The 17,618-nt window shown below is 29.0% G+C and overlaps 2 protein-coding genes across 2 annotated transcripts; one reads left to right on the forward strand and one right to left on the reverse strand.

Moving 5' to 3' along the window:
- Positions 1-466: 466 nt before the first annotated feature.
- On the reverse strand, positions 467-3,949 carry LOC114181788 (ferrochelatase-1, chloroplastic/mitochondrial). The gene is made up of 9 exons (XM_028068346.1): positions 3,585-3,949; positions 2,902-3,220; positions 2,607-2,750; positions 2,356-2,457; positions 2,080-2,183; positions 1,870-1,996; positions 1,610-1,762; positions 1,357-1,457; positions 467-1,209 (listed from the first exon to the last, which is right to left on the reverse strand). The coding sequence occupies exons 1-9, from the start codon at positions 3,686-3,688 to the stop codon at positions 894-896; spliced, it is 1,470 nt and encodes a 489-aa protein (XP_027924147.1). The 5' UTR covers positions 3,689-3,949; the 3' UTR covers positions 467-893.
- Positions 3,950-4,861: 912 nt separating this feature from the next.
- On the forward strand, positions 4,862-7,953 carry LOC114181787 (putative pentatricopeptide repeat-containing protein At1g12700, mitochondrial). Its single transcript, XM_028068345.1, has 2 exons — positions 4,862-6,805; positions 7,829-7,953. Exon 1 carries the CDS (start codon positions 4,900-4,902, stop codon positions 6,451-6,453), a length of 1,554 nt encoding a protein of 517 aa, XP_027924146.1. The 5' UTR covers positions 4,862-4,899; the 3' UTR covers positions 6,454-6,805; positions 7,829-7,953.
- Positions 7,954-17,618: the final 9,665 nt, after the last annotated feature.

The following is a 17,618-nucleotide window of genomic DNA, read 5'->3' on the forward strand; positions in this document are numbered from 1 at the left end:
ACAAATATAAAAAAGTACAAATAAATCCCATCAACAGTGGTTATGACTGCATACTTATACGTCCAAAGACAAAATAATTTCACATATGCAATAATATTAGAATTACCGGTTATTCTAAAACTTCATAATGAATTGCTTTGCAAATGAACATTGAGCTAAAAACATTATCATAACAAGTTAAAAAAAAATAAAATTGTAAGTGAAACCAACCCAACTCAAATCCACATAATCCGAAAATTCTTCTAATTTCTTAACCGGACCCAACTGAAATCACGGTGAGTCTGATTGGTTCCCGATATCTAATTTTTTGACATGTTGACCTGCAATGACATTAACTTTTATACTTTTATGTATTTTGTACTTGTTCACGATCAAAGGTGCTCTCATTTGAAAAAAAAAAATAATAATATTAATCCCATAATTTAACCCTCACATTACAAGATTCAAAATTCAGTTCTACAAGACAGCAGCATAAAAATAGCATGACATTAATCTCGGTATCTGGATAAGCAGAGACATAAATCTAACATTAAACTGAATACAAAGTAGTTGATCAAACAGTTTGTGCCAAAATTTAAAATGTAGACAAGGTTTAAACAATATACAAAAATCAATAACTTGTTGGGGGTCTAATATCCGAGATCGAGTGAATGCTTCTTTGCTCTAAAACAGATACCTGTGTCAATTATTCTTCGAATATTCTTTAAGCCGATGTGCAAGTTTCCCTTATGAGAAAATTCGCTTCTTCTATAGCTGTGTTGTGTATACAGAAGAGGTTGGAATGAGAGAAACTAAAGCCAAAAAGAAAAAATCCAAGTATACCATGTTTGCTACCAACAGATTCATCTCTATATGCTTTGCGTATCTAATTCAGCTAGCAGAATTTATTCCTTCTAAATAACATGATTCCTGAATGCCATGATCATTTTGGGTGACAAGAACAAGATGAATGCCAAGAATGAACCAAAGAATAACTTGATGAAATATTTGACAGGGTCGTGATCAGCATCTTCAGAAGTGCTGATCCGTGGATACATTGCTTTTGCTGATGGGAGAGCTTCTATTACTGCATCAGCCAAATCTGTAATGAAGGAAGGGGTAAGACCAAGGGCAGGTACACGTGCCCAATTCTTGATGCCAGATTCAAGAGCCAGTTCCTTGTACTCCATGTCAATTTCTTCAAGGGTCTCAATATGCTCACTCACAAAGCTGAGATACAATAAAACGGGATTACTTTTACTCTCAGGTATATTCACAACTTTCTACAGTACTGTAATGAGTAACATACTGGAAAACCCATAAGCTACCGTCTATAATATTTATATCTACAAGCGTATAAGACCAATAATAACGTACCTCACTGGAACAGCTAAAAGACTCTTTACACCTTTCTGGCCAAGCTCAACAAGAACTTCGTCCGTATATGGTTTCAGCCACTGTACAGGACCCACTCGACTCTGGAAATTCATCCAACAAAAAGGTATGAAAACAGAAAAATAAAGGGTACACCACAGAAAGCAATAATACAAGCCGGGATTTAAATATGAAATCTCCATTTAACTCAAGACGCCAGAAAAGTTGAGTTCAAGGATTCAAAATCAAAACAAACCTGATAAGCAAGAGTGTGCTCATTACTAATTCCTCTAGCTTTCAACTCTTGCATGATCAAGAAAATGCACTCCTCCATTTGATCTCGGTATGGATCCCCAGCCTCCTCGACGTAACTGACAGGTACACCGTGGGCACTGAAAAATATCATCGCCTACACAGAAAAATGCAACGGTTCAAAGTGCAGTAAAATACATCACACAGCCTTCGATTTATGTAAGAGGCATCTGGAAAGAAGCATTCAACACAATAATAATCTACCTCTTTTGGTTCAGAAAAGCTCTGGAGCTCTTTCTCAATTAAGTTAGCCATTGACTTGATGTAACCTTCTCGTTGATACCAAGAGTTTATAATGGAAACAGGAAGAGTAGACAAATAGGCATCCTCCCTGAATTAAACGATATCAGTTGATAAAAGAATAATCCTTGAATCACCTAAGGGCATTAATCATGAAGTGCCAATAAGCAGTACCTGAATACTTGCTCAAGAACACGGACGCTTGATCCAGTTGTGGATATAGAAAATTGGGGATAAAGTGGTAGTACCACAAGCCTTGTTATTCTGTCCCTCTTAATCTGTCATTCAAGACAAGCTTTGATTTTAGACTCAAGTCAAAGGTGAGCCACTGGAGCCCAGAAGAAATAATCCAATTCATAATTAATTGTTCAGTATGTCATTTAATTATGAAAAGAGCAAATGGATGAATGAGAGAAGAATGCAGAAATGAAAAAAAGCACAAGAACTTACTTGCTGAATTGCTTCTTCGGTGAATGGATACCAGTATCGCATCCCCACGTACACATTTGAAGAGAGGCCCTTTGCTTCCAAAGCCTTTTTGATTGCAAGTGCCTGCACCACAAAAGCTTCATTAGTTCCAGAAAAATTACCAACAGACATAACATTCATTGATTGTAACGGGAAAAGGGCCAACAAAGAATTCTTGTTGCAGAAAAACACAACGCAGCATATAATGGGAAAACCAAAAAATTGAACTCTACCTGGTCATCTGTAATTTTGCGTAAAGGAGAGCCACCACCAATAGCAGCATACCCTTCCTTGGATTTAGGAGCTCGAAGCACAGAAATCAATTTTGCCAATGGTCGCTGGAGAAACCTAAACAATCTTGGAAGACGAATGATATCCTGTCGCAATACAAGAAACGCTCATCATTCAAATCATTCGAATGTACTAGGTTTATTAATGTGGAATTTTCACAAACGGAATAAAGTAACCAACCATAGAAAAAACACAAACAAACTTAACATAGAAAAAACACAAACAAACTTAACATACAGGATCAGCAAAAAGATTAAACAGAAAAGGTTGAACGTCATTCAATGTCTCTGGTCCTCCTAGATTGAGAAGTAGCACGCCAACTTTTTCTTCTGCAACATGCGTAGGAGGTTGTAAGGCAGCTACATCATAAGCACCTGTCTCCACAGAATAAGAAGCTCGACCACCTAGGTTTCTCCTGCCAGAGGGGTTCACACAAAGCAGGCTATTTCTTCTATTGGTGGAGTCAGAACACAAAAACAAAGACACTTGAGACGGAGACTTGTTAAAATTTGAACGGAGATCAACACAGCCAGGATTTCGGACATCAGAACGTAACCTGAAAAAATTAAGAGTGACCAAGCATTTAGTTAGTAAACTCTCCTTAGAGGTGATAAATTCAGCATCACATAGAAAACTGTGACTCATATCGAGTTAGGATATGCTTGCAGTTTGCGGCGGCAGCCGCAACAGCCGCGGCATGTTGTGACCGCCATGAAAAACCCGCATCGTCACCGCCATGTTGCGGCGACAAGCCATAACTCCGCCATAACGGATTTTTGATAACATTCAAGTGAAATTGCATACATATGTGACAGACAAATCAAATCAGTGGATGGAGTGAGAGGTGTGATTTGGAATCTACGGTGGAAAGGAAAACAAATTAGAAAAGCAAAAGCCCTAGAAAATGGACAAAGGATTACTTGTTGGCAGCGAAGGTTACGCAGTCCGAGTGGCGAGGGCCAGACCTGAAAACGACGCCGAATCGATCCAGATCGCAGGTGGCGGCGGCGCCGGTGTGCATCATTTCGACGGCGCAGGAGGCGAGGCCGAACACCAAATCCGGTAGAGGAAGCGGAGATTTATTTTTCCAATTTACTAATTAATTAAATGACCATTAAATTTCACCTCTTCAACTTCTAAAAATTCATTTGATATAATAAAATGGTGATCTTAGGAGGAAAAAGTACTATTATATTAAGTTTTTTGGTTGCCAAAGTTGAACTCAAAAAGTCAATACCAAACACCAAAAACCAACAATAAGTCTTCTATTGCGTGTTTGGAGGTACACTCAAATTTTTTTGACTTTATAGCATGTTTCTCATTTTTGTTGCCCAGCATATGCTTGTTATATTTATAGGATACACGGATAAAACACTTTTTTTTTCTTCAAATTATGAGTATTAATTGATAATAATTTTATCAAAATTCGATTTATTATAAATCAAATTCTTAACTAGATTTTCTATTTTTTTCATCTTTCATTTTTTTAAAATAGGAAAGAGAAAATTTTGAAAATAAAATTAGAAATAATGCAATTTAACAAAAAATAGAAAAACAATATTTTATAATTATGATTGGTTTTTTAAAGTTAAAATTGGAAAATGTGTATTTATTTAGTAATAATAATTTAATTTAAAATAAATTAGAAGCAAAAAGTTAGAAAAATGAAAATAAAGAATAAGCTGCTTTAAAGTTTTGAAAAATATGATGGTATGTGGTAATAGTAATTCATTTAAAAGTAAGTTAGGAGTGGAAAAATAGAAAAATAAGAATAAAGAACAAGATGATTTAAGAGAAATTATTTGAATACAATTTTAAATTTATGATAGTTTGATGTAAAATTAAAAGTCATAAATATATTTTTATTTAGTAATAATAATTAATTTAAAAATAAGTAAGTGGCATGATTTTTAAAATTTTAATATTTTTGATAGTTAATAACTTGACATGAAAATTAAATAATTTTTTAGGTTTTTATTCATATTTTTATTTTTCTAAATTCACATACATCTAATTTTTTAAATTAATATATTTTGTTATTACTCAATAGATTTACGTACATCAGATACGTTCAATTATTTTTCTAAATTCACATACATACCATTTTTTCAAATATTCGAATCCACCAAAAAACTAAATTTTGACTTAAAAAAAGTGTTCTATTTCTACACTCACCCACACTTTAGTTTACTTCCACCACTACGCCCTTCTTTCGTCTTTGTTGTGAACATAACAATGTCAGTAACAAGGTTAAGGTTTTGTCCTTCTTCTTCCATTCCCAAGTTTTCTCCTTTTTTTCTCAACCCTTCTTCCTTCTCTTTCTTACACTCTCATTCTCAATCTCCTTCACTTCACCATGACCATGTTCACGACGCCGTTTCCCAATTCGATGGCATGCTTCATATGCGACGTGTTCCTCCCATCTTCCAATTTGGGAAGATTTTGGGATCTCTTACAAGGATGAAGCACTACCCTACTGCTATTTCACTTTTTAAGCAGATGGAGCTCAAGGGAATTCAGGGTAACCTTGTCATTCTCAACATCCTCGTCAATTGTTTCTGCCACTTAGACCAAATGCCCTTAGCTTTCTCTATTCTTTCCAAGATTCTCAAACTGGGTTATCATCCAGATGCTATAACCTTAAGTACACTCATCAAAGGTCTCTGTCTTAAGGGTGAGGTCATGAAAGCGCTCAACTTATATGACAAGGTGGTAGCACAAGGGTTTCGGCTAAATGAAATTAGTTACGGGATTTTGATCAATGGCTTGTGCAAGATAGGAGAAACCGAAGCTGCCATCAAGATGCTCAGAAGGGTAGAAGGTGGATTATCGAAGTCTGATGTGGTAATGTACTCCACTATTATTGACTCTCTATTCAAAGATAATCTTGCAAAAGAGGCTTATGATTTGATAAATAAAATGATATCAAATAATATCAAGCCCGACGTTTGTATCTATAATATAATTATTGATGCTTTATGTAAGGAAGGAAAGATAAAAGAAGCCAAGAGTGTGCTAGGTGTGATGGTGAAAGCTTGTGTGAAACCTAATGTTGTTACCCTTAGCACTTTGATGGATGGGCATTACTTAGTTAACGAGGTGAAGAATGCTAAACACATATTTAATGTTATGATCCAAATGGGAGTAACTCCTGATGTTCACAGCTATAACATGATGATTAATGGATTATGTAAGAGTAAAATGGTGGATGAGGCCATGAATCTCTTTTGGGGAATGCATGAGAGGAATATGGTTCCTAATACAGTAACTTACACTTCTCTTATCGATGGTTTATGCAAATCCGGGAGAATAGCTTATGTTTGGGATCTTATTGATGAGATGCATGATAGAAATCAGCAACCAGATGTAATCACTTACAATTGCTTGATAGATGCTTTATGTAAAAACTATCATCTAGACAGGGCATTTGAATTATTGAAGACAATGATGGAAAAGGGAATTCGACCGGACATGTACACCTGGAGCATACTTATTGATGGAATGTGCAGAGGGGGAAGACTTGAGAAGGCACAAGAGATCTTTCAAGATCTTTTAATTAAAGGCTACCCTTTAAATGTACGTAGTTATAGTATTATGATCAATGGTCTTTGTAAGAAGGGTTTGCTTGATGAGGCATTGACCTTATGGTCCAAAATGGAAGACAATGGTTGCTTGCCTAATGCAGTAACCTTCGAAATAATGATTAGGGCTCTCTTTGAAAAAGATGAGAATGACAAGGCAGAGACATTTCTTCGGGAAATGGTCTCTAGAGGATTGCTGAACCCATAAAAGGCCTTTTTAACCAAATGAAACTCAAGGGAATTCAAGTGACCTTATCAATCTCAACATCCTCATCAGATCAGTTGTTTCTGCCACTTAGACCAAATGGCCTTCGCTTTCTGTGTTTTTGTTAAGATTCTCATACTGGGTTATCACCCACACGCCATAACTTTAACAACACTCATCAAATCTCTATGTTTCAAGGGTTAGATCAAGCAAAAATCAACTTTCATGACATGTGGTAGCACAAGGGTTTGGGCCCAACCAAGGTAGTTACAGGATTTTGATCATGGCTCGTGCAAGATAGAAGAGACAGAAGCTGCCATCAAGTTGCTTAGAATAATTGAAAGTGCATCTTGTGGTAATGTATAGCACTGTTATTTACTGTATTCAAAGATAAACTTGAAAACGAGCCTTATGATTTGTATTCTGAAACGCTTGCCAAGGGAATTTATCCGATCTTTTAACCTATAATACTTTAGTTTGAGGCTTTTCATAGGGAGTCAGTTACAAGAAGCAGTTGATTTGTTGAATGATGGTATTAAATAACATGAACCTAATGTTTATGTCTATAATATGCTAATTGATGCCTTATGTAAGAAAGGAAATGTAAGAGAAGCCAGGAAAGTATTAGCAGTGATGGTAAAAGCTTGTGTAAGACCTAATTCTATTACCCTTAACACTCTAATGGATGGGTATTATTCACTCAAAGAGGTGGAAAATGATAGACACCTATTTAGTACTATGACAGAAACGGGAATAACTCCTAGTGTTTATAGCGACAACATCACAATCAATGGATTTTGTAGAAATAAAATGATGTAGTAATCCTCCATCACTGTCTTCACAAATCAGATTTCACTTACCTAAACATTCTAACTTTAGCTATTTCGTCGGATTGATGCTCGAGTTGTTCCCTATACTTCTAAGCCATCAAAGCATATATTTTTCTCTCTCAAAGAGTTTGGAAGTGAAAAGAGTTTGGTTTTTTTTGTAGTTAGGTTTATTGTTAAGAAATTGTTCTCTTACTTCTGCTAGACCTTCTAGTTTTCTTGATACCTTAGATAGTTATACTAGATACTAAAGTAAGATTCTAAGTCTATATTAGATAGTTGTTTTTAGTTGAGTGTAGCTATTCTGATTAATTGCTCTAACCATAGTAGATAGATTAGTTTTCTGTTTCGCTTAGCTTTTGTTAAACTGATTTTGGTTGTAGTTTTGACTGACATAACAGTGTTGATACTAATTTTTTTTTTGGCTGATTCTAACTTTACTAACTCTTTCACATATGTTTGCAGAGTTATCTCAGTTCACTAACACCATTAACACAACTAACATTTATCTTTTGTCTCTAACGTGATTTTTGCTGGTGTTACTTGTGTAGGTTCTTCCAATCAAAGTTTTTATACCAGTTCACATGGGGTTTTAGTACATAGTTTCTTGCTGTTGACCATATGTGTTATGATCTTATGAAGCCTATTGCTGACACTGTTGCTATTATTGATTTCACTGATATTTCTCCTCATTCTAATATTCTTGATTCAGCATTTGCCATTGGTCCTATTAATATACCTGCAGTTAGTAATGCTGATGCTTGTTCATATCTAGATGCATTTTTTGCTGATGAAGTTGATTCTAATTTTAAGAATAACAGCTCTGCAGTGTTTGAAGATTTGAAAGTTGATGTTTGAAGATTTGATACTTTCTTTATCTTAGGAGTAACATTTTGCTGTTTAGCTGTTTTCGTGTGAGTAATTTTTTGTTTACAACTTCAGTTGATAGGTTCATTCAATAAAAGTGTATCAGTTTTTTACGAAAATCAGTTTTGACAGATTTAAAATCAGCTTCAGAGTATTTCTAATTTTGTGGCCTTCTGAAAAGGGAAAAACACTCAGCACAATAGTAATTTATTTAAAAGTTAGGAGTGCAAAATTAGAAGAATAAAAATAAAGAACAACATGATTTAAGAGAAATTATTTGAAAATTTTTTAAAATTTTGATAGTTTTATGTGAAATTTAAATTAATATAAAAATAAGTACGTGGTATAATTTTTAAATTTTTAATATTTTGGATAGTTAAAAATTTGGCAAGTAAATAAAATAATTTTGTAGGTTTTTTAAGTTGTTGTAAGATTACAATATGTGTATTTAAAATATTTATTCATATTTTTATTTTTATAAATTCACATACATACATTATTTTAAATTAATATATTCTTTTATTTGTTCTCAATGGATTTAACTATATCACTTACGTTCAATTACTTTCTTCCGAATCTTCATTTAAAAAAAATCTTTAAAATTTTACTAATTTAAATTTCTTTAAAATATGTCTGTTTATATGTACTTATTTATTTATTTATTTAACTTTTGCTATTATTTATATATCATTTTCCAAATATTCGAATTCCAGAAACTAAATTTTTCCTTTAAGAAAAAAATGTGCAATATGTAAGTATAAATATAGTAAATATAATGTACAGTATATTGAATATATATATATATATATATATATATATATATATATATATATATATATATATATATATATATATATATATATGGCACTGAAAATTGGGAAAACAAAGTCATTAATTCTAGTCATCTACTGCTAAACTTCATAATGTAATATAAACTGTGCTATTTCTCATGTTGAAATTGCATGCATATTCTGGTTAGTTTTAAATATGTAGACATGTCCCATCATTTAAACATGAATAATTTACGTTCCCAGTTCATTGTGGCATTTCATCAAACATATTGTAAAAAAAAAACTAAATTTTGATTTGTGGCCAAATTGAGTTAGGCTATGTTGTTTTTAGTTTAAATTGTTAATCACAAAATGCACTTTATAACTATTAATCACAAAATAACAATTAGGATTGTAAATTGTTAAATATATATGGAGACTTCACTTGGCCAACTTAATTAAATAAATTCTCCGGCCCAATAAAAACAAGACAATTTTTATAATATATTTTTCCCTGACACTCCAGGCAATTGCTTTCTGCACCTCATGAATTTCTATCTGCACTTCATTATTTTTTTAATTCCATTTTTATCTTTCTATGTTTTATTTGAAGTTGTCTCCTTCCTGGGAATGACAGACCTCGAATACCTGAAACAGAATTCGAAATGAATATATAAAAAAAATCATTAATCAAAGATTAAAGAAAAGTAGTAGTAGATGATCTATGAATTTTTTTTTTTTATCAGATAATTGTTAGTTAATTTTTGATAAGAGACGGTGTAAACCATTTATTGAGTATAAAAGGTTTTTTTTTATAATAGTCATATGTTTTAAATAATAATCAAAATAAAAAATATACAAGTCCTTATGTAATATTAATTTTTTATCATCTGTCTCCAGGTTTATGAACCTAAATTTCCTCCTACCATACAAATATAAAACGATAATCTTATTAAAAAAATTCTCATGCACTTAAACTTGTAGTTAATGATGGTTTAATAATCTTTCAACACCCGCTGAAGCGCTTAATTGCCTAAAGAAAATTTGTATGAATAGTTATTAGTTAGGGATATATGCATACATGTCAAAACGCATTAGATAAAACTTTTCATCATTCTTTTTCACAAGATGTAACAATTACAACGTTCTCTTATAATCTCAAATTTCTATTTTTCTAAAATCGTTCAAGTAAGGAGACACATTCAGTATAATATACCAATCAAACTCCAATAATATGCTAAGATTATTAAGAGATACTTTTTAAACAATTGCAATTTTACCACACAGGTCGGAATTGTACGAAATTTCAATTACAACTTCTCAACTAATCCCAAAATTCAAGGATATTTACGATGAAAAGTAACCGTTTGACCAAAATTTGAACTTGATTAAATTATTCTTTTGATCTCTCTATTTATCAAGTAATATCAGTTTGGTTTTCAAATTTTTCATTATTTTAATTTGTTCTTCTTTTTCTTAAAAATGATTCAATTTAGTCTTTATTGTTAGTTTGGTCAGACGATGTTAGAGTCAACGTCACGTGCCAAAAGAATAATTTAACTAAATTTTTAATTAAAAACATGTGTTAGTACATAATACTTTTATTTTATTCATACTTGTAGAGAGGTAGGATCAACAAACATGGTGAGGAACAGTAGCAAAGATGATGCATGCAAAAAGCAGCAAGCAGAGAAGAAAATAGTCATGTATATATACATTTGTCTGTAATAGTGAATATTGTTGTTTGAGTCACCTTTAACTATGTTGTAACCAAATAATATCACATAATAAAATGTTTATATCTAAGTAATTTTCACAATAATGCCTAAAATATGACTTTTAAAAAGCCTTTGAACCAATTTATATCACTTAAAGACTTATTTTATATAAACTAAGTTTTTATATTCAAAATAATCATTTGTCTTTTTCTTGTTTTATACTTAACAACTTAATTAGTAATTTAGTTATAGGTCTTTAATTTGTTTTGATACCTATTTTATCTTTTTAAAAGACGAAACTGAGTTCTAATTTTTATAAAAAAACTCGAGTCTCTATTGTTTAGAAGAAAAAAAATACTTAATGTGACACATTTTATTTTAAATTGATTTAGTGCTGTTAAAAAATGTTACGTATTAAAATATGAGTGATCTTCTTACAGAGGAGCCTCTTATTTTGACACATGATACCTTTTAAGGTAGATGATGACTTAGAGTTTGATACGTTCCAAATGATGCTAAAATCAATTCAACAGAGGATCACATTGAGTCTTTATAAAAAGAGCTTAATTAAGTAAAAAAAAAAGAATGAATTAATGAAATCAAATTACTAATTAAGAGATTACTTCTTAATTTAATAAATATACACAACAAATTATCCATTACTCAATCATATATGATAAACTTTACAGTGTATGATTTTGTTTGATTTAAGTCCATTAAGATCATTAGGTTTATTATTATATTGAAAATATAGATTAAATATGTTTTTAGTCCCTAAACTTCAATAAGAAATTATTTCAAACTTTCATATAGTTTGGACTCTCAAACTTTAAAATAGATAGATATAACCATCCTAACTCAATTGTGTTATTTTTTTACATGTCAAATGGTATTTTAGGCTAACGTGTAATTGCTTACATTATTTGACAAGTCTCAACTCAAATATTAACATAGAATGTCGTTAAAAACATGTAAAGAAATTAACACAATCGTGTTAAGAGGATTATATATATATATATATATATATATATATATATATATATATATATATATATATATATATATATATATATATTAAACAATTTCAAAAGTCATTCTTAAAGATTACTTACTATTAATTCGTCATTTTATACCATGTTTATATAAAAATTAAACTCGTCATAGAACCATGTACAACAAACACAGTATATATAGCATTTGGAAGTGTTGGATGAGAGTGTTTGTGGTTTCTCTTTTACGGCTTGGAGGATCCATCAACAGTGTCTCAACTCTGAACAGGTATTCATCTTACACATTCTTTTTCTTTAACCAATCTAACTAGGGTTTCTCCCTTTTCAACAACATATATTTTAACAGCTTTTAGTCTCAAATATTATTCAGTTTCAACCTCCACTAAAAATGTTTATTATCTGCAAACTTTTTTAAGATAATATTATAGCAAAAAGTTCATGCAACTTTTTTTATTGTCTTTTGAAAATTATTCAGCATGAAATTCATTTGGTGTTTCATATAAAATATAACCTCGTGTTCTTACAGCTTATACTAATTGTCTTTTGAGTCTTATCCACTACTTTAGATGATTCTTTAATATGAAAAAAATGATAAATATTTAATTGGCTATATAATAAAGCATTTAAAGAATAATAATATTATAATATAGTGGTGATGAAGACGAAGTTGGGTCCATAGGATCCATTGGTGTATTGGATGTACGATCTGAATTAACTCTGCTTGCTCATAGGGTCCTGCTTCGTACACATATATCATTTTGCTCTATTATGAAAAGAAAAAGGGTATATAAACCAACAAAATATTTTAAAGGACAAAAATGTAACTTACCTTTTTATATAATGATACTATTATTACTGAACAAAAAAAGACTACTATTCTTTTTGTTTTCTTTTCACAAAAATAAAATAAATATGTAAATTGAATATTATATAATGGTAGGAATTTACCTTATAATAAGAGGGAGAGTATACCGTTAATTGTTGTTACTTGTTACTCGAAAGTTTCAAAGAATAACTCAATAAAAAATGGATTAAGCTCATATATTTGTTGATACAATTAATAAACTTAATCATGTATTTTATGAAAGGTTAAGTTAAACATCATGTGATTAAAGAAACTAATAGTTTCTATCTTTTGTTGAATTTTATGTATGTGAATTTTTGCAGCATATAACTTTCTAGGGTTAGTCAATCGTCTCAATTATTGGTCCTTGTTGAATAGAGAACTAAGAAACATTGATCCTGTTATCTGCCACATGTGACAGTTATCAGGTAGAAGAACAAACAGGTTAAACATATGCCCTTAATACAAAATTACACCAATACCCTTCAATGCACTACAACCATATATATATATATATATATATATATATATATATATATATATATATATGAGTGCTATGGAAGTAGACAGCATGATTGATGAATGACATGTGGTGCAGCCAAAGTGTTGGATAAGACATGCAAAGGCCCTGAGACAAAGTAGCATCAGAGATCTTTTGGCAATTCAATTATCAATATTTTGTACTCATCTGCATTATAATTTATTCAAATATCTTCACACTTTTCTCTTCAACATGGCTATGACTAGTAGTATTAATTGGAAATACAAAAACTATATAAATATTTATGTGAAAAATTGATCTGATCACATTTTTGTCATCATTGTAATAAATTTTCTTTTAGTTATGTAAAAAAGTTTGTAGCGGTGGATAACTACGGATAAAATATGTAACCGTAGAAAATAAGTATTATAAAAGGGTACAAATATTTTTATATCCACATGCGGATATTGCATTATTTGTATTCATATGTATCCTTTATATTTTAATTTAAATTAAAAAAAATTAAAAAATATGATTAAAATATTAATACATTAAAATTGAATGAGTTATTTTTTGTCAGTTAGTTTTAAAAAATTTTTATTTTTTTTCAAAATAATCATTCAATACTATTTAAATGAGTTATTTGCACTTAAATATTATGTATTATATTTTTATTGGAATTTATGATTAAAATATTTTTTTAAATATTAATTTTTTTTTATAAATACCTGTGAATACCTGTAGATATTAAATAAATATGTGAATATATGCATAATGAATAGCTACACAGATATAAATACGAATACAGAACGGATATTTATCCAACGAATACGGTACAGAAGAACACTCGTTAGTCGGAATGTCTTAGATGATTTATCTTGTAAAAGAAAATGCATTTAACAATTATTTTAGTTTTCATTAATTTAGTTGAATAGTACTTTTAGTACGATTAAAACAAATATTGGCGAATGCAAAAAGACTTTATATCTCCTCTAATGGAACGGGTTATAGTAATTGGAGTTTCATTTCAAAATATTAAAAATAAATTATCTTTTAACTTCACTAATTAAATGATAAAATTACCTAGGTAATAAATTATATGTTGAATTATTCATTAAGTATTTGGAATATTTAAAAAATTTAAAACTGTTCAGTCGTTGATATGTAGTTTTTTTTAATTCGATTTCTTGTTTTTTAAACATTCACAAATAACAGATTTATTGCAGCTCTGTCAAAACAATCGGAAACAATTTTTTATTTTTGGTTTCAAGTTGGTATAAATTAATTTCAGATACCAATTATGTTTTATTTTTTTGTTTAATTTAGAGACCAATAAATTCTTTTAATTTGAAGACTTACTTTGAAAATGGTTATCTAGTTCATATATATTTATTTTTGAGTTACTACCAACAATTTTATGTTACTTAAAAATATAATTAAGTTTGTGGTTTATTTTTTGTCCTTATGGTATTCCCCATTTGAATTTTGATTTGTTACTTTTTTTGGGAGTAAAATAACCCTATAATTTTATATCATCCTTTAATATTTTAGTCCCATAATAACTGAAAATGATAAAAGAAAAATAGTACACCCAAAAGTTTTACATAATTCAGTAGTTGATATCAATGATAAAATTATGAAAAAGAATCAAAATACTTCATTAAAGATACTTAATGTCAAAATATCTAACCTATAAAAGCTTTTAAACTAAAACAAAATATCAAAATGTATAATACATTAAAAATGTCACTTAACTTGAGTTCAAATATTTACATATCAATTGAAAGTGGTGTAACAGGAGAAATATTTGACCTACATAAATTGTACTTTTAAGATATTACAAAAAGAATTATTAAATAATGAGTAATTTTAATGACAAAAATTATATTTAGAAATAAATTTATTAATTAGAGATAATTTTTTTATAGTAGAAATTTTGATAATTAACATTAATGACTAATTTAAATACTAATTAACAATAAAATTATTTTAGTTATCATATTATAAAATAATTAAAAAATTTGAAATTATTTTAATTATTAATAATTTTTAATTTATAAATAAATATTTAAATTGATTAATACAATAATTAATTATTTATTGTTATTAAAATTAGTTATTATTAAAAAAAATTACAGTAAGAGAATCATATTCTCTAAACAAGCATCAAATCAATATAGTTGTAATCTTAAAACTATATTATAATCTTAAAACCATAAACAACATATATGATTTCTTTATTCAGTGGATTGTAGAATTAATGAGAAAAATGCTATAAGTAGAAATAGAGTTATGTTGGATGGTGTGAATTCAATGGTACAACGAACGGAACCGATCCTTTGTAGAACAAAAAGACACATGCACGATATAAAGTAAATAATGATATTTTGATATTTTTTTTTATCTATTTTAATTTATTATTTTTAGATTATTATATCGTATTATTAAAATAAATTAAAATAAATAATTTTTTTTTAAAATATTATTATCTAAATATTATATATATTAACAGTAGGAATGAATGATAATAATGAATGAGTTCCCATCGATGGTGGTGGAATCATTACACTTCACATGCATCAGTGGTACCAAGTATTCAATTCTTGTTGAGAAACCTTGAGCTAAGAGTGGATGTTATTTTATGTGTGTTTGTATGTGTAATATATATATTTATTTTTCTAATCAATATTAAATTTCCATCAAAAGTACTCGTCTCAAATCATAAAAATAAAAAAAAACAAAAAAAAAAACACAAACAATCCAAGTTCACTTCCATTTCAATAATAGACATACGTTATTGTCCAAACAATTTCATGATTGTGTATAAGTTCCACCGACTAGACATTACGTCAAACCAAACACTTGTTGTGTCACACTAAATTATGCTACTGTTCAAGAAATCTAGAAAACCAAATACCAACCCAAAAAAAGTTCTATAAGTAACTTACCACTATGAGGATTCAATCGCAAGACATGTTTCTAACTATTACATTCTCTCATATTCAATTATACTCATTATTCTACTATAACTCTACAAACTCTTCACCATAAGCTTTTACTCAATTAGTTTATGTATTTTATTTTCTTATTCAATTCATTTCTCTCACTCAACTTTTGCTACAAGCTTTTCTTCTCTTCCTTCACAAAATCTCAAACTTTAATATGTGTTATCCGTGCAATGAAAAATCAGCAAAAGTAAACATAATTAATGATGATAAATTGTTTGAATGATAAAAATGGTCAAAACAAATACATGGAAGAGTGTTTTTTCTATCGATAAACGTTAGTTATTGGTATTTTGTTGTCATTGAAAAAAATTAAACTCCTTTTTAATCCTTTAAACAGACTTTAAATATCTCATATATTAATCCGAAATAGTTGAATTTACGACCTCTTTTAGTATTTTTTAATTTTTTATTATTAAATTAACCTTATAACTTCGAATATAAAAAAGAGTTTATCTTTCTGTAAAACCAATTAAAAATGTTAAAGAGAATGCTAATCCTCATTTTTGCTAGGTAGATCTGATTGATTGTATTTACGAACTACTATGGAACCTCCATAGCACGAAAAATTAACAGTGAGGTTCAATGAAAAAAATTATGGATCAATTTTCAACATAAAGGTTGTTGGAGCAATTTTTGTCTCATATATAACAACATTGTTAGTGTTCATGAATGTTTCAGTTGATTTGGATGCAAATTAGACTATATATGTTAGTCACCATTTTAAGCAATTTGTTACATTTTTTAAGCTAATAAATTTGTTTTACTGTAATTGAAAAAAATTTATAAATAGAGTAATTATTTGAGCAGTTTTTTCTTCTTATTTTATTATTATGTTACTATTATTATTATTATTATTATTATTATTATTTCATCCTTTAGAGTTTAGTACTCCTGTTTGCAGTCTTGTCTAATATTATATATTTATGTTGATTTTATGTACTTGATCTTTAATAAGAGAAAAAAAAAAACCCACAAGATTGAAGAGTTTAAAATGAATTAAAAAAATATCTAAACTAACAATTCTAAAATGGCAAAGAAATAAATTTGTGAATGAGGATTGATACTTTGTATGACCGAAGAAAGCAGTGGACCATAAATATCTTCTGAAAAAGCTATAAATTTCTGAAAAGGGGGAACAAATTCTTCTTTCTTAATAAAATCTAGATCAAAACATGTCTCAGATTTTTTTAAAATTAAATAATCAAAAAAACAATTATTAAGAGAAAAAATATTAATCATCCAAATTTTTATTTAATTATAATTATTTATTTAAATTTGTGATATCAAAATTATTTAAAAAAATAAGTTTTTTAAACTTAAATTTAAGGAAACTTATATGAATTTATTTAGTAAAAAATAAGTTTATTTAACCATTCCCAGATTTTTTTTTATGTGGGTGTCCACTAGACAATTAGACAATTTTCTTAAATAAAAATAATTAAAACCTATGTGTAAAACACCTATATCTATTGAGTGTTACATTTTAATTTGGATAAAAAAAACCATTGTAGAAATAAAAATAATTAAATCTAGAATCATGGATACATTATACATTTGATTTTACCAAGAGGAAGAAATAAAAACAAAAAATTTAAAAAGAAAAAGGAGTTTCCCAATACAATCTTTTGCTTCTTTTTGTAGTA

Source organism: Vigna unguiculata, chromosome 4 (assembly GCF_004118075.2).
Source record: "Vigna unguiculata cultivar IT97K-499-35 chromosome 4, ASM411807v1, whole genome shotgun sequence".
In the NCBI taxonomy this organism is placed as follows: domain Eukaryota; kingdom Viridiplantae; phylum Streptophyta; class Magnoliopsida; order Fabales; family Fabaceae; genus Vigna; species Vigna unguiculata.